Below are 27,012 nucleotides of genomic sequence, written 5' to 3' on the forward strand. Positions count from 1 at the left end.
AGGAAGATGTCTTTTGAGTTTAAAGCCAACCTGGTCTACATAGCCAGTTGCAGGCCAGCCAGGGCTGTACAGCTTAGACGGCTGGGCAGTTAAGGAGCTCTTGCAGAGGTTCCAAGCTCAGTTCCCAGCACCCACATAGCAGTGACCTACAAATCCAGTTCCAGTGGATCTGATGCCCTCTTCTGGCTTCTGTGGGTACTGCATTAATGTGCACAAATACATACATATACATATATACACATACTTAAAAAATTAAACTTAAGGGGTTGGGGATTTAGCTCAGTGGTAGAGCGCTTGCCTAGGAAGCGCAAGGCCCTGGGTTCGGTCCCCAGCTCCAAAAAAAAAAGAACCAAAAAAAAAAATTAAACTTCAGCCAGGCGTGGTGGCACATGCCTTCATCCCAGCATTTGGAAGGCAAAGGCAAACAGATCTTTAAGTTCAAGGCCCGACTGGGCTACAGAATGAATTCTAGACCAGCCACGACTGCATAACCCTCCTACCCCCATCCCAGTGCACAGAGAGTAACAACAATAACTTTTTTTAAAAAAAAGTAGCAACAGACAATAGATCTCACTGCAATCGGCCTAATCAGGATGCTCCCTCACGGGGCTGGAAAGGCAGGTGCACCAACTGCCTTTTAACAATCAGAAATTCCCTTTCCAGGACATCTTCTGTCCTTTTTTGGCCTCCACTGGCACCGGGCACACACGGTACATAGATCTACACTTCGGCCAAAACAGCCATAAATGTAATTTAAAAAACAAACAAGATAACCAGTCCCTCACAGGCATTCCCAGAGGCCCATTTTCCAGGTTATTTTAAATTCTTCCTAGCTGACAATGGACAGTATTCACATCTGATCAGGAGATAGTGGGCTTGTAAAGAAAGCCTTTCTGTCTGAGCCGGGAGGAGTCTGGGGAAGGTTCCAGACAGGTGACATTGGAGCCGGGCCCCAAACGTTTGTCAGATGCGTTAAGCCATGGCTGGTTAGTACAGGATTGTAGACCAGCCTTGAGCACTTAACAGAAATCTAAGACTCGCCAAGTCTGCGGCCAAAAGGGGCCTGGGTGGGGATAAGACCTCGGCAGGATAGACTGATGGGCTGTCCCAGCAGGGGAGAGCGCTCATCTGGTAAAGGTGGACCCAACCATACATTGTCAAGACGGCTGGACAGAATTCACAGGCCTTACAGTGGGAGTGCCTGGTTTCTCACTTTACATTGTCCATCTGGCCAGGGCTAGCAGGGGAAGATTGGGCATTTAGTAGTGGAGTCAAGCTCCTGACCCTTCCATACCTAGTTTAGTGCCTTTTTAATACTGTCTGCTTCGGGTGGGTGGCCTAGAACATCCCCTGACAGCAGCAGGGCCCTGTAATAAGGCTTGAAACCTGTGTTTTGTTGGCCAAAGGTGGGTCACCCGCATAGCTCAGATTCAAAGGGTGGGTGAGGACTACAGAGCCAGGTAGCTAAGGTGGGGCACAATAGGGAGCACCTGCCATTGGGCTTCTGACCTCAGCACCAGGGTGGGGGTGGGGGACACCTCTGAACAGCTGTCAGGGAGGTAGAGCCCTGGGAACCAGCAGTCATGGCAAATGATAAGGCCAGAGTGCCTAGCCACATGGCTAGGGTACAGGAACAGTTCACCACATGGGGCCAGCCACTCTGAGGGTCCTCAGGCTCCTAGGTTGCTAGAGACAACGGGAAATCCCCTTCTGCCCCACTCCCAAGAGCATAGCAGCTATAGCACAGGGTTCAGTTTGAACATCTGTATCCAGTCCCAAAGCCGGCGTCCCATCCCCACCCCCAGTTCCTGCTCTCAGCTGCTGAGTGACTGGGGGCTGACTGGGAAATAGCAACCCCCGACTGTTAGCAACCACCTCGTTTAGATTATATCTAAACCTAGGCCCAGCATAACCCCAGAGCCAAATGTGTGTGCCGGAGTACACCTGTCTCCAGCAGTTGGCCCCAGAAGACCTCTCCTGCGGCTTTCTCAGGTGACATACATCTCCCTCCTCTCTGGGTGGAGAAGAGGGAAGAAAACACAGGCAGGTTCTGTGGCATCCCTAGTGTGAGATGAGAGACAGTGTCTGGGAAGGTGGCAGAGAGGGGAGCAAAGATGGGCCCAGGAAGGCCAGTGGGTGGAGGGGACACCCAGAGGGGTTCTGATGGCCGCTGGCAGTCTTGTGGTAGCAGCACACTGCCCTGGGAAGGCATGGAGAGACCGGCTTGCTTAGCCATCCTCTCTGGACATCTGGGATTCATCTAGACCAGGACCTTGTGACCTCCTACTGCTGTCTCTTAAGAATAAGCCCTTCTATGTGGAACACTTCCTCTGAATGTGAAGAAGGATCATGACAGCACACAGTAGGTGACATTGTGACTAATCTTCAATATAGAGGCTGAGATTCGGTAGCTGATATTCCACTCAGGACCTGAAATTCCACTCCCCAGTTGTCAGTCACCCAAGCAGTCATGGGTGCTTTCTGAGTGTGGGCCTCTCCTGACCATTGTACGGGAGGTTGGGACAGGAGTGGGCATGTCTGGGAATGAGAATTCCTTCTGCTTGGGAGAGACCTGAGTAGCAGGAAGATGGCCTTGTAGCAGTGGACCAGAGGGTGTCTAGGAGTGGAGGGCAGGAAGGGAAATACCAGGGTAGAGGCAGAGGGGCTGTACCTCTGGGTGTGGTTTGGACTAATGAGGGTTCTGAGCAGAAACTGGGTGCTCAGAGTCAACACTGGCAGCTGGCCTACCCTGCATCACCACAGAGACTTTTCTTTGCTCACAGGTTGCACGTTCATTGAGGAGAATTTTACTTTGAAGTGCCCCAAACATAAGGTAGGTGAACAGGCTCCCGGGAGAAAGTACTCCCTACCCAACCCAGTTTCTCCCTGCCCTGCCAGAGGATAGGGAGAGGCACAGCCAGGGTCCTAAAGTCATTTTGCCATGGCCTAGGGTGGATTGCAGGGTTCTTGTGGAAGGGCGGGGTTGGTAGCGATTGACTGGCAATAACAGTAACGGGCTGTCCCTCCCACAGAGGCTGCCGTTGTAATACCCGTGTGGCCGAAACTCCGAGGAAGAGGAGCTGCGCCCACAGCCGGTCCTCGATCCCATCCGGGTCTAGGTTCCGGCTGCCTTGGGCACTGGCGTGAGGCCTAGGTTGCGAAGAAAACCGAGGCCAGGCTTGGCAAAGGCAGGCCAGAGAGTGGCCAGACCCAGGGCACAGGGTCTCGGGCGGGGTGCAAGTCCCCTGCAAGTTCTGGAAAAGACGTGGCATGCAAGCTGTGCCCCTGGGAAGAGGCTGGGGGCGCTGCTGGCTCAGTGGACGACGTGGGGCAGACCCAGGCCTTTCGGTAGAGGCCCAGCAATGGGGCAGCATGGCCCAAGCACTTGGCATGGATCTGCCCAGGGGCGTGGCAGGCGGGGTTCAGGCCACTCTATCCCTGATGAGGGCTGGCCTGGGGTGGCACCCTATGGCTTCTTTTTGTCCCCTTTCCAGTCTTCCACCCCACTGTTGGAGCCCGGTCTGGAAGCTTGCGGAGACCGGGTCTGGCTACCCTCTAGCAGATATGCAGCCGTCCCAGACATAGCACCAACATGGGATTCAGGGACTGCCACTCAGCTTACTCGACTCATGGGCGGAGACCGTGCTAGATTCGTGTACAAACCTGTGTACCCCTCTATATATATGTTACATAGAATGTATATATGTTGGGAACATGCTCGCTTCTGTGTGTCGCTGCTGTGCGTCCTGTGTTCCACAGCACAGAGCCCTAACCTAGCTTTGGCTGGGGTCAGAGCTGAAGTGATGCTCCTTCCCCAGCAGATACCACCATCACCACCACGGCCAGCCCCCACCTGTCCGTTTGTGTTCTCAGCTGTCCACGCTTCAATAGGCCTGATGCAGCCCCCCTTCCCCTGCAACTTTCTGTACATATGACTGTAAAATGGTAAACGTGTGTATTATATCTGGCCTCGTTATATAGTGTATATATATGTATACATATACATATATATAATATATATGAAGACTGTAAATGTTAAGACAACTAGTGTTCTTATTAGTATATTGCTTCACACTGAAGATTGTGTGTATCGAGCTGTTTCTAAAAGATGTTTATTTTCCTTAAGAGTTAAAAAAAAAAAAAACAGTCATTGCATTCAGAAAAAAAAGTCAATAAAGATACCACGATTGTTTTGGAAGTTTGTGGCCCATGGATGCCAACCAGATTCCCTAAGGGGTTGGGAGTAGAGGGAGGGGCCAGGGGACACAAACAGGGATCCCGGATTCTGCTCCTGAGTGGACCATGATCCCTCACCTATGCTGGTAACAGAGAGAACCAGGGAACTGTGTGTCTGTTTCCAGGCACACGGGATATCATTACCCTGGAACCTGGTGGAGGGCTGGAAGGCAAAGAAACAACTGATGCCATCAAGGCCCTTCAAGGTGGAGCCACAGGGTAGCCATGAGATTAGAGGGCCAGGTTGGCTCAACATACCGCACAAGGCAGAAGCCAGCAAACACTTGTACAGCAGATGGGAAGTCCAGCTTCCCGAAGGACAATCCAGGAAGGATGGCAATCAGATGAGGCAAACATCCGCCTACCCAGATAAATAAAACTCAAGTTATAAATAATTTCACTTTTTAATTTTCTGTACAAAATTTCTCAACCTATGAAAATAAAGTTTGTAAAAGTAGTACATGAGCCCGCCCAGGAGCTGGGCTCAGCGGATCTACACTATGTACAGCCTCCCCGGGGTGAGAGCCTTGAGACAGTATGGCCCCCAGCAAGGGAAAGGTCAGGAAAAGCCACTAAGATGCCTACAGAGCGAGAGGGTGGCACTGGCCCCGTGCAGCCTCTGCAATCTCCAGATCTGCCACTAGAGGTCGGCACGATCCTGACTGCTTGTCAGGCTCAGCCTCTGGAAGACCACAGCCAGGGACAAAGGTCCTCAAGGGTACTGGGGGAAGCTTTGGGGTCTAGCTGGAAGTGACAGTGGTCCCGCCACCCAGGCGCAGGAGCATCTGCTGGCAGTCAAGCAGGAGCCGGTGATCGCCAAGCTTCTCCACGGTGCGCGCTGCCTCAGCCAGCATGCTCACTCGCTGCCCGGGGGCCGACAGGAAGGCAGGGGGCAGATAGCAGGAGGCCAACAGCAAGGCCTCTGTGTGCTCCCGCCATGTGGGTCGAGGCTCCAGCTCAGCTGCAGCGCCTGCACATACAGATCACATCAAAGGAAGGGAGGCTTAGGTCTGGCTGAGCCCACATGGGGGATAGGACAAGGTATCTGAGCTCTTCCACATGGAACTCCCAAACACTTTGGCTGCCTTCCCCACCCATGCTGGGCACACAGGTGGGCTCAGCTTCCTCCCTGTGACTGCCTCAAACTGCCATCTCCGGCTGAGTTCTGTAATTCAGCTCAGATGCCTCAGACTAGGCCAAGCTGGCCCCTGACCCTCACCAGGCCTGTGGGCACAGCCGCCGCCTCACCTCCTTTGCCACTGGAACCTGCCCGCCTCCGCAGACTGCGGTCCAGGAGCTGGTGTGTCCGGGCAGGACTTGCTCCTGCCATCAGCCGAGCTGTGGCCTCATGTAGGAAGACCTGAGGGGTGAGGAGTAATGGCTAGTTTCGGGATGACTGTCCCCTCGCTCCCTGCCTCACACCCCACAGTGTGAGAACAAAGGTACTCACCCTCCTCATAGCAGGCCGGAAGCTCTGTGCCAAGCGCCTCAGGCTGCTCAGGTCATGTTGGAAACCACGCAGCTCCAGAGCAGAGGCCTGGGGTCCATTGCTGGTACCGTGAGCTCCCTGGGCTGAAGCTGCTGACTGTTGGCGCCGCCATAGGCTGGTGCGGGCCACAAGAAGTAGATCACACAGGAGCAGCTGCATGGCCTGGGATAGCAGGCAGGGCAGAGGGAGGAATTTCTCTATGGAAATCAGCCTTTCCCTAGCTGAGGGCCAAGCTATCTCAAGGCCTGCACCCCTGGGAGGCTCTAGCATTGGAAAAGTCAGAAAGTCCACAGCGCCAGGGCCTGACTCCAGGCTGCGTCACTGAAGCACTCTACCTCAGACGTGCAGTGCAAGTGCAGTGTGTCACAGGCCCACCTTCTCTAGGCTACATGCTACAAGCCCTCCCTCTTCCTGACGATGGCCCCCAACAGGAGCCCTGCCAGTCCACTCTCCACATCCTTCCTGGTGGTGGCAAAAGAGTGAGACCACTGTCCCCAAGACTCACGCCTTCGTCAAGAACTGAGGTAAGTCCACTCAGCATTATTTTGTACTAACTCTAAGAAACTGGGAATGGGTAGCTGTGATCCTGGCCTAGACAGGAACCCACCCTACCCCTCACCTTGTCAATGGAACTGGCAGTTGATGTAGAGGCTAAGCTGTCCCGCAGGTACCCACTGGCCTTCTCACAGATGGCCAGGCTGGCTGGGCTGGATTCCACCTTTCTGTGGTCCAGCAGAGCCCGGGCAGCCTTGAAGGAGTACAGAGCTGCCCTGGGAAGGGGTCTCCTGTTGGGGCCATGGCAGACATGGTAAGTTAGACCAGACTATAGCCCCTCCCTGAGTTCTCCCACCATGGCTCTAGTCTGGGGAGGAGAGCACACTGTCCTTCCCTTACAGATACTTAAGCAAAGTGCTGAGGGGCCCAAAACTGGGTGAGGAGGACCTGGCTGGGTACTCACTCAGTTTCCTGCAGCACTTGGGGAATGTGCTCTACCAGTGGGTATAAGCGTTCAGCTGCCTCCTCATCCCGCCTCAGCCAGTGGATCACCACGGCTGTCAGTGAGGCCCACCACTTGGCCACTGGGTCTGTGCCTACAGAAGAGGGAAAGGTGCTTGACCCTTAGCCACACTGTATCTGGGTCTGGCAGGAATCAGGATGGGTCTGGAGCTCACCAGTGGTGGTAGCCATGCTGGAACTGACAGAGAAGCTGCACGCAGGAGCTCCGACAGCGTCAGAACAGCTATTTAGCAACTGTAGATATCCAAGAGCATCTGAGAACTCCCTGAGGCAGGAGAGAGCTGTCAGGACAGACAGCAGCAGTCTGGGGTTCTGGGTGACAATGGCTCTCACCAACCGTCCAACTGAGCAAAGTCTGACTCTATGGGTCTACAAAATAGCACCTGTCTGGTTGATAGGGGAAAGCAAGGCCCAGAGAGGCTCTGAGAACAGAGTCTGGCTACTGAAGAGGTTGGAAAAGGCTTTCTCAGATGCCCTATTGTAGGTCTTCCTGGGAGTAGCACAGGCACTCACCTGTCTCCATCAGCTGCCCCTGGGCTGGGCTGAGCGATACAGTTCAATGCTCGCTCCAGGAGATGTTCACAGAATAGTCGGGTCACCTGGGCCAGTGGATCCACTGTGAGGAGGGGTGGGTGGAACAGAGATTAGGCATCCTCTTCCCTACAGTCCCTTCCCACACCGATGCCTTGGTAGGCTGGGGCCCCAACCCAGAGCCACTTCCTAGTTCCAAACCCTAACAGACTGACACTGATGGGCCCCTGCCCTCACATGCTTGACAGGAAGGAAAGTGGGTAGGCTGTGCATGACCTACACACTGGAATGGAGCCTATTTAGTCACATACCCATGGGCCTTACTCTCCTTGTGACTCTTCCTAAGATAATGGAGTCACCTCTCATATCCCCCCATTGCCTGCTGACCCATACTGCTTCCTGCTTCTAAAGAATCTTGGCAAAGTCCAGCAAGCCATCTCGCAGACACAGCAGTGGTCCAAACCCCAACCCACAGTGCAAAGTAAGCTGGTGGGTGAGGGTGTTCACAAGAGGAGGCAGTGTAATGTGAGGTAGGAACAGGACGAGGCACGGGGCAGGGGTAAGAATAGAACGAGAGGGGCTGGAGAGGTGGCTCAGCGGTTAGAGCACCCGACTGCTCTTCCAGAGGTCCTGAGTTCAATTCCCAGCAACCACATGGTGGCTCACAACCATCTGTAAGGAGATCCAATCCCCTCTTCTGGTGTGTCTGAAGACAGCTACAGTGTACTTACATATAATAAATGAATAAATCTTTAAAAAAAAAAAAGAATAGAACGAGAGAGCACCTGGGTTCCCAGCCATGCTGTACAGACTCTCCTGGGGGGCACCGTGTACAGCCCAGTCCCCATCCACGAAGAAACGGTGACCTACAGGGTGGCAGAGCCACTGCATGGCAAGAGGCACTGCACCACTCTGTGCCAGGCAGGCCTGGCGGGCACTACTCAGGAAGAAACGCTGCAGGGGAAGAATAGGACCGTCAGACTGGCTCCAGCCTCAAACCCAGACCCGAGTCGGAGACCCCACCTGCTGACCACTGCCACATCTTGTTTAGCCCCTTGCCCTGGAAGTGACGGGTGAGAGCTGTAAAGAGGAGCACCAGCCCTGTCCCCATCAGCTCACTCACTGTCAAGAAGTGCAAGGCTCTGGGGAGGCTGGTTTTGACCCTTAGGGCAGCTGCCACGTAGATCTCTGCCAGTGTTGCCATGGATATAGCATCTCCTGCACACTCAGCCAGGTTAAGGGCACTCAGTGCCAGGTTAGAAGCAACAAGATGGCCTCCTGTGTACTTGCCTGCAAAGTGGATGAGGCATGAGGACAGGAAGTGACGGTACAGTGGAGACCCTCAGAGCCCAGCTCCCACCCAGCCATACCCATGGCATGCAGCTGGTGCAGCTTATGGTAGACGACAGCCGCATCTCGGGCACTGGCACGAGCATCCTTTCTCAGCCTGTAGTCCCTCTGCAGGCCCCCAGCCTGGCCTGCCAGCCAGCGGCCCACCCAAAGACGCTGCAGCAGGTGGCGGACGAGGTTCCAAAGCAGGCTGCAGGCCAGATCCAGGTTTGAGGTGGGCAGGGGCCGGCCCAGGGCTTGCAAGGCCAGCCACAGCTGTTGAGCGGCCTGGGCAAAATCTCCCTGGAGAAAGGGTTGTCTCAGTAAGAAAAATGGCAGCAGGGCACCTCCCTCGTTTGGGCCCCTAGAGTCAAAGGAGCTCTGAAGGTGGGGGATGAAATAGATTGGACAAAATGAAGGGAGGTGTGGGAAAAATTAAGGGAGCAGAGGCACCCAGCACAGCACCTTCCAGGCCCAGGGCACACCCCACTTCTCCCCACCACTTCTCCCCAGGGCCAGCCCCTTACCCGGGCCAAATCCAGGTCAGCTTGTTTGCGATGTCTCCAGAAGTGTACAGCCGGGCCGGAGTGTGGCCTGGTCACAGGTTCCCCGTAGACAAAGAGAAGAGCCAAGCAGGCCAACACTAGTAGTCCATTGGCCAGCCAGACTAGGGGTGGCAGCAACCACTGGGTCCAATTAGAGCCATCTACAGGCAAAGGAAAGGTCTGAGGACCCAGTTCTCAGAAAAGCCAAAGTTCCAAAGGTCTCTGCCAACACTGCCTGGCTGGCCTGACTCACCTCTGCTCTCGGCCTCCAGCATGCTGCGCCCAGAACTACGGTGCACACCCGAAGCATCAGAGGGAGTGAGGATGCCCCAGCCAAACAGTGAGGCCAATGGGTTGCAGGTCAGACACAGGAAGACCAGTACACACAGGGCCAGGCGGGAGCGGTCCAGCATGCCTCGGCTATGTGAAGGCAGCCGCTGGGCTTTCACCTGGCAGGAGGCAAGGGAGGGAAGGGCATATAGCTCAGCTAGCCCCAAAGACAAGGGCTAAAAGGCAGAGAACTGCAGGGTGCCTGGGAGAGGGAAGGGGTCATGTTGCAGAGTCCGACCTGGTTATCCTCAAAGGCTGGGCTGTCGGGCTCAGAGTCACTGCCACCACTGCTGCTGCCTCTGCTGCCCAAGGACAAGGGGCTACTCTGGGAGGGTGAGCCGGCGTCTGAGGGTGGAGGGGTCAGCGTTTCTACCACTTCAGGTTTCATGCCCTCCATAGACACATCTGTGCCTCCTCCACTGCCACAAGCTGACACCAGGTCTTTCAGTGATTCTGCAGGTAGAAGGAACAGGGCTGGGAAGAGGCCTTGGATAGACAGTTCTGTTAAGATCAAAACGGGAGCCAAGGTAGGGTGAGAGCCAGAGGCAAGGTTGGCAGGGATAGAGAAGCCAGCACCAGGGAGGTGTTCTGAATGAGAATGGCTCTCACAGAACCGTATAGCTTAGCCCCCATTCCTATTTGGGAAGGACTAGGAGGGGTGGCCTTGTTGGGGAGGTGTGTCACTATGGCGGGCTTTGTAGTTTCAAAACCCCACATGATGCCTAGCTAGGTCTTTCTCTTTGCCTCGTGGTTGTCTCAACACATGAGCTCTCAGCTCCAGCGCCAAGCCTGTCTGCCTGCTCCCCACCACCATAGTCATGGGGTCAACCCTGACACTAAGCGTTCAATAAACCTTCTATAAGTTGCCTTGGTCATGGTGTCTTCACAGCCACGGAATAGAAACCAAGACAGTGGGGGAGCGGGAGGCTGGGACTCACTGCTTTTGTGAGCACTTCGCAGGGTCAGGTTCTCCTGCTTGAGTTTCTGGTTGCTGTGCTGTAAGAAGCGGATGTAGTCGATGGCCTTGCGCAAGACAGCAGATTTATTCAGCTGTGAGGAGGAGGGGAGGGAGAGGAGAGGGCTCAGCTACCAAGTGGCCCTGAGAGGGATGGGAGGCAGAGCTGCTTCTGCTCTGTACCTGTTCCTTCTGCCTACAACCCTGCTCTGCTGATGTCTCCTGACGGTGCCCACTTCGGGGCCAAGGTGATACATGCCGTGAATACACACCCCGTGAATACACACCGCAGTGTCTAGCGGCGTGGTCACTATCATCTCTGCCTTACACTCCCCCTACTTCCGTCAGCTCTTTCCTCACGAGACCTTCCTTGAGCACCCAATTCACACCTACAACTCCACTGTTCCTACCTATTTTCTTCCCCGCACATATGCGCTGCTGGCACGCTGGCGTTTTTAGCCTATGCGATGCCCACTACTCCCCTAGGGAGTTTTGTGTTTCCACACCCTGACATCCTCAATGCATAGAGCAGCCCTTTATCGAAGATGCCCTTGATAAAATCTAACCAGGCAAAGCAAACGGGACTGCCCAGACCCAGACATGCTGATGTATATGACCTTGTGACTAGGACTGACCTAGTCCTGTTTAGTGCTGGCTGATGTGCCCATTCCTTCCTGGTCACCCTGGCCTGAGTCTTCAGGCCTTTGGCCATACCTTTGCCTCAGTGCCCACCACCAGGTCCTTGAGCTCCACAATCTTGTCATTGATAGAGGAACGGTAGCGCTTCTCAATGGCATTGTGGGCTGTGCGCTTCTCACCACGGCTCTGAGCTGAGCCCAGGGCCTTGCCACCAGCTGCTAGTCGGTGGATGGGCAGTTTGTCTGTGTCCACAACCAGTGGTACTGTGGCCAGGATGGTCCCTCCACTCACCAGGGTCTGCAGGGTCAGATGCATCTCACCAAGTGGACATACACATGCGCGCCAGCCCCCCCATGGCTGAGGCCCTTTTGCCTGAGCCATCTACCTGCAAGGGGCCTGCCTGCACGGCTGTGCCAGGAGCCAGGGTGTTGATGCCTGCGGTCTTCATTGTGGCTCCTGTGTCTGTCTTTACAGCTGTCAGCAGCAGCGAGTCTGCCTTGATGAAGTGTGGCTGCAGTACAACCTGGGAGGGAGGGGCCAGGCCATGAGTGGCACTCAAGCCAGGCTCCCCTCCCCACCCCCGTCAGACCCACTTACGGGGACCTGCTGGATCTGTGAGGCCACAGTGCTCATTCTAGGGGCTGCTGAGGCTGGCGGCGGCTGCTGGGCGGCCGAGCTCTGGACCTGGGTGTGTAAGGGGGTGGGCGAGATTCCTGGCGTGGAGCCCAGTGGCAGGCTAGATGGCGTCTGCTGGGTGTTCCCAGGAAGGGTTCCTGCAGACACAAAGTTAAAGGTAGCACGGGCACAGGCTGCCACGCCCACCCTTACCCCATCTGACCTGTCTGTGCATGGGCTTCACTAACTACCCCTACTGTCTCCTACGGTCAGGCCCTGCCCGGGCACCACCTTCCAGCTGGGCAACTGGGAACACTGGGCCCAGAACCAAAGGGCTTCTCGGGCTGCAGGATGCCCACCTAACTTTGAAGCCTGGAAACTCCTCTGTAAGAGCGCAGAGGCCACTCCTCCTGCCTCCTCCATCACTCGCTTACCTGAGAAGCCGGAAGGCAGGCTTGAGTACCCCAGCACAGGAGCAGGGCTGAGCTGCACAGGTGGAGGAGGGAAGCTCGGAGGCAACAGGGTCCCTGGCGATGGCTGTGGTGCTGGGGGCTGCAGGATGGTGAGTGGCACTGGCTCCTCTTTGATTCCAGGCCCAGGGGAGAAGGGGGGCACGGACGGGTACATCTTTACAGCAGTGGGTGCCGATGGTGGAGGGGACAAGGGTGCAGGTGTCACCTTGGGTCCTCCCAGGAAGGCTTCCAGAGAGGAGCCCAGAGAAGCAGGAGAAGAGAAGCTCTCAGGAGAGCTGGCACCAGGGCTGCTGGGGCCTGTGTCTCCTGTCTCACCCCCAGCATAGGGGGCATCAAATAGGCCAGGGAAGTCACTGTCTTGGTTGTTGATGAGCTGAAGCATGTCTGGGGAAGAAGACGACAATGAGTGAGGCCAGCTCCTGAGAAGGACCCTTGCGATCTGTGTAGCTGATAGTCCTGGACACACCCAGACAGGGCCTGGACTGTTTACTCATTTCTAGCCTGTGCTTCATGCTGTGGCCAGCTGAGACTGACCTCTTCAATGCTCTTGCCACTCACCGATACCACCTGACATCTTACAACCACAGGATAGCCCACAGCAGGACCATAGGATAGCCCACAGCAGGGCCACAGGATAGCCCACAGCAGGACCACAGGATAGCCCACAGCAGGGCCATAGGATAGCCCACAGCAGGGCCACGTTTGTTGGTTCGTTCACTCACTCACTCACTCACTCACTCACTCACTCACTCACTCACTCACATGTACCAAGTGCCTACACCAGGCAAGGCCTTCCCCAGGCCCCCTTCTCCCCAAGGCCTGGAGTGAGAGAATGAAGCAGACAAAACCTTGCCTATGCTGTGCCCAGCACAGCAATGCTGGCGCCAGCACCTGGGAGACCACCCTCAAGAATCAAAGTCCAGCCAGGCGGTTGGTGATGCACAACTTTAATCCCAGTACTCGGAGGCAGAGGCAGGTGGATCGCTGTAAGTTCAAGGCCAGTCTGGTCTATGTAGTGAGTGCCAAGGCAGCCAGGCCTACATAGTGAAACCCTTTCAAAAATCAACCAACAAACAAAAGTAAAACAAAAAAGTAAGCACCCAGTTGAGCAGCCTGGTGGAGCCTCGCCTCAGGAGGAGGGAACACAGATCCCACCGAGAGCCTGAGCTTCCCTGGGAATGCCGTGTCCTCTCTCTCAATGTGTTTTATTTCCTTGGCTGGTGTTTCTGTGTGTGCCACAGTGGAGCAGGGAATTACACATGGTAAGCACATGTTCCCTCACTGAACTCTACCTGTCCCTCCTGTTGGTTGGTTCAATGTGAACATATGTGTGTGTGTGTGTGTGTGTGTGTGTGTGTGTGTGTGTGTATTCGTATGTATGCAGCACCCCCCCACATGTCACGGGAGACTTATGGACAGCCGGGGAAAACACAGGCACTCCAAGTGTGCCCCTTCAGACCTGGTAATTTTTACTTGGACTTTAGTAGTCAGATTCAGGTCTTGATGCTGGCAAGGCAGATCTTTTACCAAATGAGCAACCTCCATTCCTGTCCTGAATCCTGCCATGGACAGAGGTAACCTTTAACCCCACCTTCTGAGACATCTACCTCTCAGTCCCTCCAACCATGCAGGTGCTGTCTGCACTGCACGGTAAGCTCCAAGTGCTTGCTAGAAGGCAGGAAACCATCCAAGACGCTTCTCCTGCCCTTGCTGCTCCCTCTCCGCCCGACTGGCTTGCTAAAAGAACACATGCTCAGTCTAAGGCGTGCACAGCCCTGCTCTGCCCCAGTTGAGCCTCAATTTCCTAATCTGTAAAACAAGGGCATGCCTCACACTCAGGAGGTCCAGTTCTCAGTAGAGGAACAGGTCCTAACAGGCAGTAGGGCAGAGGGGACACAGAACAAAGGGGCCTTCACACAGGTGCAGTGTCCCATGCCCACGGCCACTCGTGGGCTCTGCCTTTAAGGGTTTGCACAGGGTCCCCTGCATACAGAACCTGACAGAAACTCGGAGACTACTGGGATTCCAGTGATGTCACCCACAGAGACAGGATAGTTCTGAGGACCTCTGGGAGAGGAACCCCCAAATAGGAATAGCAGACAAGGCAGATATATATATATATATATATATATATATATATATATATATATCCATCCATCCATCCGTCCGTCCGTCCATGTCAGGCAAGGGCCCTTATTCATTCTGGACAGACTCAAAATTCCAGCAAGATCTATGCCAGCAGGTTGGTCTGGCCAAGCAGCAGGCCCACTCTGAGGCCACCACCCTAAGCCCCATTAGGTGAAACAGACGCCCTGTTCTACAAGTGAAATCACTGAGCTAGCCTAGTTCTGCAAGCAAGGTCACTGAGCTAGCCTAGTTCTTCTATACGAAGTCACTGAGCTAGCCTAGTTCTACAAGCGAAGTCACTTACTGAGTCCAAATCTACCTGACAGTGCTCTGAGAGCTGCCCCTCTCCCTCTCAGACCACCTTCTCAACTCAGGTGCACTCGCTTGCCTGCTCTGGAGACAAGAAAGGACACTGATGCTGAGGGCCACAGGCACGCGGAGAGCACACAACAGACTTCAGACCTAGGTCTACAAACAGGCCGAGCTATTGTTGCAGCACCTTTTCTTGTTCCACCAAAAAGCCAGGGGCAAAGCCACCACCAGTAACCCATTCCTCAGCAGAGCACACTGAGGCTTGGAGCAAAACCAACTGCTAGTCAAATAGCCAACCAATGTATCTGTGTATTCTAGGCATGGAGCCAAGTCCCCAGGTCTGGCCATTCAGGCTTTGGTTTCCTCTCTAGAGAAGCAAAGTGCTCTCTTATTCTGGCTCCCTCCTCCTAACAAGAACTGAAACATACTCCCTGGCTCCATCCCAGCTACAGGCCCTCTTCCCCAGCTGGCAACCAGCAGCCTGGCTGGCTCAGTGCAGGGCCCTCTCACCCACTCATGGAGGCCACCTTTTGGGTCAAAGGGCTGTGTAGCATCCATGAGCATAACACTAGGGGCCCACAAGGCTCCCACATTCCCTGCCTATACCATCACTTGCCCTGGAGGAGGCCAACTGCCTCCTCTCACTGGGCCTCAGTTTCCTCCTCTGCAAAAAAGGATTAAAACTAAACCCTTTGACACCCCTGCTTGAGGCTTTGCCCAGCAGAGCAAAGTATCAACACTACCTATTGAGATGTTATCTGGGCAAGAGGCATGCTACTGCAGGGGAGTGGACTGCCCTATGGCTGTGGACAGAACAAAACAGGGTGGCAGGCTCAGCCTTCCGGATGCTTGCAGACTCCAGATTTACACAGGTCATAAATAGTATTTTTAATCATAGGATCTTCCATCTCTCGTGCCCACTTTCCATTAGTCCATTTGCTAAATGGGAAACTAGGACCAAGAAAGAAAAATGGATAGTCTGGTTAACCTGCTTTCTGCCTGGAGGGTCCAAAATGCCCAATTTAGGGCCGCCAGATAGGTCCGACTCCAGGATAGACAGGACAGTGGCCCTCTTGTTTCTTTCTCCAGACCCTGCGCAGAGGGAAAGCAGAGGATGTGGAGAAAGTTGTCTGAGTTGCAAGGTGCTGTGGTCAGTTCCTAAACAAGATAGCTTAACTAAGGAGGCCCACCAATTTCCAGCCCAAGGTGGTGAAGGGCCGTCCTGCATTCTCTGTTAGAACACCGTACTGCGATCCGCTGTAGAGACCCTGGCAAAGTAATAGAGTGCAGGGTCCTCCCCAAAGTACCTTCAAATGTGCAATCCATGGCTCCGTCGTCCGCGCCCCGCCCCTAGGGCGTGCAGACGCTACCCCTACAGCGTCCGCGCTGATTTCACCTGTCAGGCCCCGCCAGGCTTTAAAGCCCGCTGAGCGCCCCCGTGCCCCGCCCCTCGGGTGAGCGCACATGGCCAATCAGCAGCCGCGCCGCGCCCCAATAAGGCCCCGCCCACCCCCGACGGCAGCAGCTCGGGTTTCACCGGGTGCTCTGAATGGGGCCGGGGTTACTAGCGGGCGTCCGCCTTTAACCGCAACTGCGCCAGCGCGCGCCGGGGTTACTGGCGGTCACTGCCGTCCCAGCCCCTGCCGCACAGGCAACCACCCCCCCCCCCCCCCCCCGAGAAGTGCCTGGGTTCGGAATCTGGACAGCGGCGGGCTCTGATCCCGGAAGCTCTGTGTTTCTACCGCTGGTTCGCACACACCCAGAACTAGTATGGCCAATTTTAGCCTCAGTTTACCCACTTCTGTCCCTTCGCATTGAATGGCAGCAGCAAGAGATGATAAGGCTACAGTCTGAGGACAGCCAATGGATGGATGCCTTTGGATAGTGGCAGTTGGTGCAGGGAAATCCAGCTTACAGAGCAGCCCCAGGATGATTACACTTGTTTCAAGGAGGGGCTGATGGCCTCGGACCTAGATCACTCATGAAACTGCCTTCAGGAGTGAGCAAGGGAAATCCTACCTCAAATCACACATCCAGTATATTCTGTCCCTTGACTGGGTCAGTGTCTTCCCTCAAGGTCTCACAGCCCCCACAAGTGAAGCCTGACTCACTTGTCTTATAGAATTTGCAAAAACCAGACAGAACCCAGTCTCTGGGACAGAAGGGAAAGGCAGTGGATATTAAGGGTATGCCAAGTCTGTCGTTGTCCCCTTGATGACAAAGGTAAAAGCTCTTTCATACATGTACACACACACACACACACACACACACACACACACACACACACACACTCTCGAGCACACTGCCATCACCATCATCATCACCACCACCACCACACCAGTGCTGGCCAGCGACCTAGCTTATGTGGCAGTGGCCCAGCAAGGTCTGGCAGCCTAGTTGGCAGATCAGGGACTCACAGAGTCTAGGAGGGGACCAGCAACCAAGTTTCCTCATGGGTGTCAGGGACTTGTATCCCTGTGGCCCATCTCTCTTTTCAGAGTCTTGGCTAGGAAACAGTCACATGTTCCTCACATTCACCTTACTCTCCCCGCCTTTCTAGGTCCTTCTATATCCTCACAGGAGGTTCCAAAGAAAACATGCCTTTTTTGACACTGTTCTGCCCAGCCTGTGAGTGCTCAGGAGTCCTCAAACCATGCACAGCTCCTGTGAAAGCCTCTAACCTCGCCCAACTTAAGGCAGGGAAGAGTCCTGACACCAGAAGATACTGAGGGCAGGAGTCTAGGCTTGAGGCTCCCCAGTGCTGACCCTAGTTTGGCCCTTCTGATTTCTGAGTCCCGAATACAGAAAGATTTGCAGGCAGGGAGGCTCATCTAATAGCCACTCCGTACAGGCCGTGTCCAGCCTACTCACTTCTGTCCCTAGCTGGACAGTGAGGAGGGGCAAGTGTGACCAGAGTGTATGGGCAGGCTTGTGAGTACCATAGCCTTAGTCAAGCAGTGAACCAGGGGCAGGCCTGACACCTAATGGCATGTGTGCCCAACCCAACCCCTACTCTGCCTGACCTCCCCCTCTGAGTTAGGTCACAAGCCCATTTTTGTAGATGCTGGTGGCCATTGTGGAGACGTGGGGGAAATGGAAAGTCAAAGCCAGCTTGACGAGCTCTTTGAGAATTAGTCTTGCCAAGAATCTGCGGCCATGTGCTGAGGACTTTCTCTTCTTCTAAACCCTACCCGATGTGCATCAGGAGCTAGTTGGATGCCTCTACGAGCTCCAAGTCCAGATTCTACCCCTCTTCAGGGGTGGCAATTCTGGGAGAACAAGTTTATAAAGCCCCTACCCAAAAAGGTCTCAGCAAAGGTTTTTCCTCTCAGCAGCTACTGGAAAGGTGTAGAACTGCAGGCTAGACCCTGAGCTGTCAGGTGACTGCAGGCCTGACCCTGAGCTGTCCGGTGACTGCAGGCCAGACCCTGAGCTGTCGGGTGACTGCAGGCTAGACCCTGAGCTGTCGGGTGACTGGTAGTCTGAAGTCAGCCCTGAAATATCTGATAGGTTTTTAACATTTTAAAAGGAATTAGCAGAGCCACTCAAGAACTGTGCACTACCTAATGTGAGTGTTCCTTGCTTCCCCCTAGGAAGGACTAGGACTCAGTAGGCACAGCAGTCTGGAAAGGGGCACCAGAGTAACCAAGCTGTGAGCCATCAGGACATGCTAAATACTGGCTTCCCATGGATGTGTACCAGCTTTCAGTTCCCATACACGATCTGAAGCAAAAGGAAAAGGGAGACCCAGGTTCAAGCCTCCTGGGTTCAGCTCCACCCCTCCCCCTACTCCCCTCTCAGGCTCTGATCCTATCTGACTTCAACAGGAAACCTGAAGCCCCAGCTGCCCCTCCCCAGGAGTACCGAAGCCCCAGTCTATGTGAGAGCTGCTTGCCTGGGTTCATTCAGATAGCACAGAACCCTGCTCCTGGGGATACTTTCATTCCAGCAAGAAACCAGCTGCATACACGTTTGTGGTGGGTCTGGGAGTGGTAGACAAACAGGGGAGGTGAGAGCACCATGATAGGGAGGCTGGACCAGCAAAGACAAGTGGTTATCAAGGCTGCCTGAGGAGGTGACACTTGAGTGCAGTCTGATTAAGTAGGGCCACAAGGGAAGGAAAAACTCTCTGGCCAGAAGAAAAGGCAAGCCCAAAGACAGAGGGCAGAAGCAGAAACAGTGGCTCGGGGTAAGGACAGTGGTATGCTGGGATTTCAGTGAGTCTACAGGATTTGTAAACTATCCCATGCCCTGAAGGACAGCAGGGAATGAGGAGAGCATAGAGAGTGGCACCACCTCCTACAGAGGACATGGGACAGTGCCCCAGCCTGGGGACTTGCAGGCTAGAGGACGGGGCTGTGGCTCACTGTTCTTCCAGGCAGGCAGCTTGCCCTGTTGCTCCCCAGGCCCTTACTCCTCAGAAGTCCCTGGCAGGCACCCCAGTCCTTGGCTGTCATACAGGTGCCCGGGCACAGGGGCATAGACTGCCTTTTGTGCACTGAAAAGCCCTGCTCCAGGGGATTAAAAGAATGTGGCTTTTCCTGGAAGAGCGGCCGCACACAGGCTGATGAAACAGTCAGTCACACTTGGGCTCAGGACCTCTTCCCAGTGAGGACACAAGGTCCAGAGAAGGACCAAGAACACGAGAGCCCTTGGCAGCCTAGGGAGAACCTGAGACTTGGTCTCGGTTCTGCTGACCCACAGTGCCTTGTGTGCTACTAGTCATGGCCTGAGGTGAGCCCTGGGCCAACTGGCCTTTATCACCTTTGCATAGGCAGAAAGATGACACAGGGTGCTGTCTGTGCTAGGCCTCACCAAAGGCCTTCAAATCATCTGGGCCTCAACCACCTTACTCAGCAGGCAGTAGGCAGAGGGGCTGGGAAGACGGCTCAGTTAGTGGACTGCTTGCTCTGCCAGCACAGGGACCCGAGTTTAATCCCCAGTACCCCACAAAAAGCCAGGTATGGAAAAATAAAAAAGAAAGAAAGACATTTAAAAAGCAGAGAGGCAGAAGAGCCGGGTGTGGCAGCTGATGCTTCTAATCCTAGGGCTGAAGAGATGAAAATGGACGCTCCCTGTTTGCTGGCCCAACAGCCTTCCCAATGGATTTGTGAGCAGCAAGTCCAGTAAGAAAGGCTGCCTTTAAAATTATGTTAGTGGGCTGGAGAGGTGGCTCAGGGTTAAGGACGCTCGTTCTTGCAGAGGACCAGAGTTCAGTCATCTCCACGTGGTGGCTCACAACCATTTATAACTCCAGTTCCAGGGGATCCAATGCCCTCTTCTGACCTCAAGAGGCACTGCATGCACGTGGAGCACATACACACATGCAGGCAAAACATACATATCTAATAAGATAAATCTAAAAATTGTTGCCTTGTATTTTTGGAACTTGCTCTGCAGACCAGGCTAGCCTTGAACTTAGAGACTCACCTGTCTCTGCCTCCTGAGTACTAGGATTAAAGATGTGTGCTGCTGGTCATTAAAAAAAAAAGTTTAAAATATATTTTTTAAATTCTGTGGAGAAGCAAAGACACTAAACAGCCACCTCTGAACCTATACATTTGCACATACACACATTTGCACACCCACGCACATATATATCCATAAACAAATGCACACAAAAAGAACACAGTGGGATCTGTGATGGCAGCCATGAAGACCACCAGGCTTCTGTCACCCACACCCCGGCTGCTCTTTAGCCTTCACACACAGCCTCACTCGCCCTGCCTGATTTCTGAAGGTATCCAAGCATTCATGTCATCCTGCCCTCTCCTGGGCTGACCCTGCCAGGAATGTCCTTCTTACTCTCAGTTCACTTGGAAAACACCCATTCTCTCCTCAAAACCTGCTCTGCTGTTAAACCTGACCCTCCCCAATGTCGGGGCTCAATGTCTGTGGAGGCTACTGAACTGCAGGGCTGCCCTCCCTTCCCTCCCTCCCTCCTTTCCTCCTTCCCTCCTTCCGTCCCTTCCTCCTTGTTCTCCTCTGAAACACTGTTCTCAAACAGCCTGGGCAGGACACAAACCCCACTTAAGCAAGTGAGGATGACTTTGAATTCTTGACCCACTGCCTCGACCTCCAGAGTGCTGGGATTACAGATGTGTGCCACCATGTAGGCAATTTCCACTGTCCCTTAGAATACTTATGTCCTGGTCACTTATGCTCACCCCAGAGCTGTAGATCCGACATGTGGCCCTGATATAATATGGCCCTGGTTAGCACTGACCCCACCAGTTTGCTTGAGCTGGGGGGCCAGGACATGTTGTCATTCTGGAGGTGAGAAACAGCCCAATCCAGTGGCAGCTGATCCCAGGCTCTATTGCAATGCTGTGCCTTTCTTTATTTAAGTCCACACAACCCTCTCATCAGGGCTACATTAGTGTGCAGGGAAGTGGCACAGCGCTCTGGCACCAGCAGGTGACTCTGGTCAGGTAAAAGTGCACCTCCACAGTGTCACCAACACTGGCCTCTTCATACATGCATTTGCAGCTGCTTGCTGGGACCAGAACCGTGCACTCCTAGGAGCTTTAAGGAACTTGCTCTGCACTTCCAGGGCTGCCCCCCACCCCCCATCCCCCCCACCCCCCATGCAGGATGCTGCCCTGAGAAAGAGACTGGACTTCAGGCTCTGGTCCTGCCCTCCCTCAGGTGGAGACAAGCTCAGCTGGCTCCTCCACCACTTCCTTGGGACAGTCTCCAAGGCTGTGGCACTTGCATCACAAAAAGATGGGCAGTGGCTGGGGGTAAATGGCCCCTCAGATGCTCAGTGAGAGGTCAAGACACCACTATGGCTGAAGTTTCTTCTAACCTGGTGCTAAGGGTGGGCCTTGCTCTTCAAAGCAGGGTGGAGGCCCCTTACTGGACGTCTTTCATGTAAGAAGACAAGAACCACCACACAGTACACACTCTGGACTAACCACAGCCTAGAACATTCTGGAAACTTCCTGCATGGGCTCCTTGGATCGTGACTGCCAACATGTGCTGAGCAAAACACAACAGGTTTGGCTGCTGGTTACACGTTCTACACAATGTGAGGATAACCCTGGAGGCACTGTGTCGGAAGGCCTGATGGCCTCTGACGAGCCCTGCAGGCCTCATAGGATCCAAAGAACAGTTCTAGTATTGTATCTATTATAGTGATTAGAACCAAAATGCCAGAGAGGTCAGGCCACATGTCCAAGGCCTCTCAGTCGGGCTGGATGCGAAAACTCTTAGGTTTCCCTTCCAGCTGTAGGGAGCTTGTAGGTTGGAACCTGGTTTGGGCAGTCTGGTGTAAGGTTTTCTGGGAAATGGCTGAGGACGGAGTTAAAGTATCTGTTAAGGGGACAGTGGTCAAAATAGGCTTCTCCAAGGCCATAAATCCTCCCCAGGCTCTGAGCTCCTTTAGCTGGGAGAGGTCCACCACCTCCACCTTGTGAAACCCTGTGTGGGTTTCACTTGCTGTAAGTCCCAATCAGTCTCCAAGTCTGGAATTCCACATCAGGCTGGGCACAGCTCAGTGATGTATGAACCTCTGGGGTCCATCCCTAGTACTGCAAAATAAAGTCCAATTTTAAAAGGCATCTCCTCAGGCATGTAGCCAACAGGAGAAAGTCACTCTCCAGCCAGTAGAGTACCTAATCTAGGCCAGTCACAATCAGGCAAAGGCTAGGTGCCAGTCCTCCACCAGGCGGTGACCCCTATTTGGAGCTGACCAGGTCATTTGGGAAGCTGTGTCCAGCTAACTAATACCGGGCAGGAGGTAATGCCCAGCCACTGCCTCCTGGACCCATACCTCACACCTTTCTCTAGTTCTCTAATTTGAGCCCCCCAGAGGCATCAAACAGCTGCCACCTCTTCCCCCAACCCCACCATACCCCAAGGGGACCCTCAAGCCTGTATTTTAGAGAGGGTGAGGTGATTTCCCTAAGGACAACAGTGCAATGGAGAGCTTTCTGCTGTCCATTAGACAAGTTAGACATGAAGACCCCGTGGGCAGGGTACTCTCAGGCTTTATCCCTGAGGGGCCCTGGACGTGAGGATCAAGCAAGAAGGGGTATTCAACTGTACTGGCTAGTTTTAGTGAACTTGATATAAGCTTGATACAAGTCATCTTGAGAGAAAGGAACCTCAATTGAGAAAATGGCTCCATAGATGGTGGTGCAGGCAAACCTGGAGAGCATTTGCTTAATTAGTGATTGATATGAGGGAGGGTCTAGCCTGTTGTGGGTGGGGCCATCCCTGGGCCGACAGTCCTGGGGTCTATAAGAAAGCAGGCTGAGCAAGCCAGGGGAAGCAAGACAGTAATCAGCACTCTTTCGTGGCCTCTGCATCAGGCTCTGCCTCCTGGTTCCTGACCTGCTTGCGTTCCTGTCCTGACTTCCTTCAGTGATGGGCTGCAATGCAGAGGTATAAGTCAAATAAACCCTTTCCTCTCTAAGTTGCTTTAGTCATGGTGTTTCATTGCAGCGATGATAACCCTAACTGACACCTACCTTGGGCTGTACCCACGGGGAGTTCAGTGGGTGGACACCGTTGAAGGTAGTGGCAAGGTCTTAGATGCCATGCTGAGACAAGGGTCCTTTATTCTGGGAGCACTGGGGAATAGTGGAATCACATGCCACTCAGGTGCTATTTGCTAAGGAGTCTTTGTGCATGGTGGGACTAGAGACAGAAGACATCCCACAGACGGCAGGACAGGTGGTGACCTACAGAATGCTTGTCCCAGAGTGCAACAAAATGAGCTGAGAAGCGGCGATAGCTAGGTCTATAAAGATAGCACTGACTGTTAATGCTCTTTTGGCAGGAGGGGGAGGGTTACAGGACCTTTGAACAGAGATTCTAACCACTGTGTCCTCTTGCCACTCAGCAGCATAGAATCTCGGGAGGTCAGAGGATACAGGAGGAAGAAGGTGTATTCATGGGTGGGTGTGTGGGTAGGTGGGCTTAGGGATCCAGATGCAGCTTTCCAGAGGTTGTCACTATGCTGGAGCAAGACCTGGCAGCAACAGAGCTGTTTGGGAATCCAACAACCCTATGGAAGGCTTGGGCATCAGGAAGTGGCACTGCTTGAGAGGGATTAGGAGGTGTGGCTTTGTTGGAGGAAGTGTGTATGTCACTGGGGGTGGGCTTAAGGGTTTCAAAAGCTCAGGCCAAGCCCAGTGTCTCTCTTTCTCTGCCTGTGGATCTGGATGTAGAGCTCTCAACTCCTTCTTCAGCACCTCTGTCTGCTGCCATGCATTTCAGCCATAATGACAACGGACTGAACCTCTGAAACTGTAAGCCAGCCCCAATTAAGTGCTTTCCTTTATAAGAGTTGCCACGGTCATGATGTCTCTTCACAGCAATAGAACACTGACTAAGACACCAATAAACTCACTGGTTCATGAAGCTCGACTTAGAAGGAATAGTTTCTTCAGTCTGTGACAGTGCCCTATCAGATTCGGACACCTCTGCCTAGGGAGAGTCACATAATACTGAACATTGATATAGTGTAAGACCAGGACAGAGAAGGGGAATCAGAACTCAGGAGGCCTTCCTAGTAAGCCATGTTAGACCTAAACTTTGCATACATCTTGAGCCAACAGACAGTTGGGGAGCTGGCTGTCACAGGCATTGGGCTCCTCAGGGCTCCTAGAGCAGTTAGCCTGTCTCAGACCACAACTATCTCCACTTGCCTTCTCTGCCCTCAGTGCACAGTAGTCCCCATCACAGGCTCCCTTCTCCCAGCCTCCAGTGACCTGACACCAGGAGCAAGGAGAAGACAGCTCATCTGGAATTTCTCTGAGGTCACAGCCGGCAGCAGGACTTGATGCTCTGGGCACAGCATCACCTTCAGAAATAAAGGTGGCAAGCTCACAGAAGAGTCACGTGACAGAAAGTGAGAGAAACAGGCAGGAGATGGCCAGTGGGGCTTTAGGCCCTAGCTGGCTCTCCTTGCCACTTTCCGGTCTTCTGACCAACACTGCTCTGGGCTGAGGGAGACAGCTGCATGGCTCCCAGTCCCTGCCTCAATCTGACCTCCTTATCCAGCCTTGGGAGCCAGGGGTCCAGGCTCTTGGGACAACAGCCTGGCTCTGAGTTCATGTCATTTACCCTGTCTCCAGTCTCTCACCTGTAAGACAAAAATATGTCTTCCAACTGGGGATGTCGGAAGAACTCACTGAGATCCTCAACCCACTAGTGCTTGGCGCACACCAAATACCCCGTGTCTACGTTGTGATAGACCACCCCAACACTGAGAGGGAACTTCTAACAGCTCAAACATTGTACTCTCCTTCTCCCTTCCCACTAACCCTACCTGGAACTCGGAACTCAGGCCAGCCAAGACATCTCTAAACCTTCACTCCCCTTAGGTGACTAGCAGTAACTACAAGCCTACTAGAAGCTTTGACGGCACACGGGTCTCTGATGAGGATGTAGGCACTGCGTGTCCAAAGCTGTGTAGCACATAACAAACAGCCTAGGTGTCTATCAACAGAGCATCAGGGGGCACAATCTACTGTAATCCCACGGGCCGAGCCCCATCATAGTTGTAGACAACACGGTCATGGTTGTCTGGGGTAGAGGAGATGTGGAGCAGCCTTAAACAGGCGAGACAAAATGTTTTGAGACTGCTAACAGCCACCAGAGACCGTTGAACGGTCCACCTAACATGGATATATATCTTATAGTAATGAAGACTTGGTGGGGTTTTTCCTTCTCCAGATCCGCCCCGACTCTTCCCTCCACCCAGCTGGTAGTTGCTGTTGTTGGAGATGAATCATGCTGAGAAAGTTCAAGTGATGCTTTAAGGGATCTAAGTCGCCTGGGGCGTGGCTCAGTGTAGAAAGCCTGTTAATAAGATCTAGGTCCCGAGTTACTGCTCCAGAATCACAAAATTTGAAATATATTTTAGAGAGCAGCTGCTCTGTTCTATCAGATTTCCAGCATGACCCACACCAATTCCTTAAACTTAGGTCCCGCCTCAGGGGCCTCTGCCTCTTCCTTGCCCTCCGCCTAGAAAGTATCTTTCCTTTCCGGTGCTGAAGCTGCCCCTCACTTCTAGTGCACTCAAAGAGACCTCCATCACCTCTGCCAAAGTAGCCAGATGCTTATACGCCATGTAAATATCCGTTTCTGATTTCCTTGTGCACTGAAGAAATGAGAAACCCCGGCTCGGCCTGTGAACTGTACACAGAACCAGGCCTGGAGTTCAGTGGATACTCAGCGTGTCCAGAAACCAAGCCCACTGCGGTCCCGAGAGTTTCACTCTAGATCCCAGGCGCCCGACCGCGCAGTGCGCACGCGCACAAGCGACCTCCCCGGACGTGCGACCCGGCACAGGCCGCGCCGGAGCCCCGGGACACGCACCTTCGATGTCGGTCAAGAGCGCCGCGTCCATTTCGCACACCTCGGCCAGTGCCTGTTCCAGAGCCGCCTCACCGAAGGGTAGCTCGTCCATGGCGCCGGCGCCCACCCGGCTTCGGAGGAGACCCACGTTAACGAAAAGTTCCTGGGAAACCGGGTTCCGCGGGCGGAGCCACCTGAGCGGAGGGGCGGGGCTTCCTGTTAAGCCCCGCCCACCAGCGGGAATCCAGCCAGCTTACCTAGCGGGTTCAGACTGCTTACCAGAGCCTGGTTTCCCGCCACCTCCTGCGGGTGCCCAGACACCGGGCCTGGGCTTCTTCAGCACCAGGGCAAGGGGTCGAATGGAAGCCACAGGACTAGACCTAGCCCAGACATCGTTAGACTAAAGGGCCAGGGAGGGGGTGCCGGCGTAAGGGTGGGAGCAGAGAACAGGAAACTCACTTCCTAGCCTTTGCTCTTTAGAACCAAACAGACCTGGGTCCGAAATACAGGAGCTATAAGTGACCCCACCACTATGTGCCTCTGTTTTCCCCATCTGTAGCAAGGGTCCAATTATCTATGGGCCAGCTGAGAGGTTACAGAAGCATGGCCTGCGAGTTCCGTCCACCCTCTCAGCGTAGGAGTTAGAACTGGGCCTCCGAAGAGGAGAAGGGTTCCCAGGCAGAACCTGCAGGAGGGGGCAGCTAGAACTTCTGACCCTGTCTTAATCCTATCAGTCCCACCCCTGGAGCAGAGAGGACCTGAAGAGCTAGTGGGCCCGTAGGACTCCTATAGAAAGACTTGTGTCTCCAGAAAGACCTAGAAAAAGTGTGGCTCCTAAGGAAAGCAGGGTTCTAAAACAGGACCTGAGCCCAGTTGCCTGGATCATGCATGACCTGGGGCTAGGCCAGGTGCCTGAAAAGTGGACCCTGGGTCCTGTGACTTAGGAACAGGTAAAGCAGGGGAGGGAGGATAGGTTCCTCCCGGGTGGATTGAAACAGACCATTCTGATCTACAGACAATACACGTGGGGAGGCAACAGCAGAACCCAGGAGTCAACCAGGGAGGGTCAGGACCCCAGGCCGCCCAGAAGCTGTCTTGCTCAGA

At 54.0% G+C, this 27,012-nt stretch overlaps 2 protein-coding genes across 13 annotated transcripts in view; one reads left to right on the plus strand and one right to left on the minus strand.

Moving 5' to 3' along the window:
- The window catches only part of Rai1 (retinoic acid induced 1), a 94,862-nt gene extending 90,182 nt beyond the window's left edge, over nucleotides 1-4,680 (plus strand). For 3 of the 4 annotated variants that reach the window (XM_087571781.1, XM_087571782.1, XM_087571783.1), the window contains 2 exons: nucleotides 2,784-2,833; nucleotides 3,033-4,198. In XM_087571781.1, coding sequence (XP_087427907.1) covers nucleotides 2,784-2,833; nucleotides 3,033-3,047 — 65 coding nt within the window. In that variant the 3' untranslated portion in view covers nucleotides 3,048-4,198. 4 annotated transcript variants of the gene reach the window in all.
- Srebf1 (sterol regulatory element binding transcription factor 1) lies at nucleotides 4,082-26,100 on the minus strand. 9 transcript variants are annotated; one of them, XM_087574565.1, is made up of 21 exons: nucleotides 25,924-26,094; nucleotides 18,377-18,387; nucleotides 15,906-15,984; nucleotides 12,121-12,543; nucleotides 11,669-11,844; nucleotides 11,457-11,594; nucleotides 11,147-11,368; nucleotides 10,416-10,527; nucleotides 9,716-9,930; nucleotides 9,401-9,596; nucleotides 9,130-9,308; nucleotides 8,644-8,905; nucleotides 8,397-8,563; nucleotides 8,059-8,227; nucleotides 7,256-7,358; nucleotides 6,898-7,007; nucleotides 6,684-6,816; nucleotides 6,345-6,510; nucleotides 5,687-5,887; nucleotides 5,485-5,596; nucleotides 4,622-5,206 (listed from the first exon to the last, which is right to left on the minus strand). In XM_087574565.1, exons 3-21 carry the CDS (start codon nucleotides 15,922-15,924, stop codon nucleotides 4,977-4,979), a joined length of 3,333 nt encoding a protein of 1,110 aa, XP_087430691.1. In that variant the 5' UTR covers nucleotides 15,925-15,984; nucleotides 18,377-18,387; nucleotides 25,924-26,094; the 3' UTR covers nucleotides 4,622-4,976.
- Between the last annotated feature and the right edge of the window lie 912 nt (nucleotides 26,101-27,012).

This window comes from Rattus norvegicus, chromosome 10 (genome assembly GCF_021556685.1).
Source record: "Rattus norvegicus strain SHRSP/BbbUtx chromosome 10, alternate assembly SHRSP_T2T, whole genome shotgun sequence".
Lineage (NCBI taxonomy): Eukaryota > Metazoa > Chordata > Mammalia > Rodentia > Muridae > Rattus > Rattus norvegicus.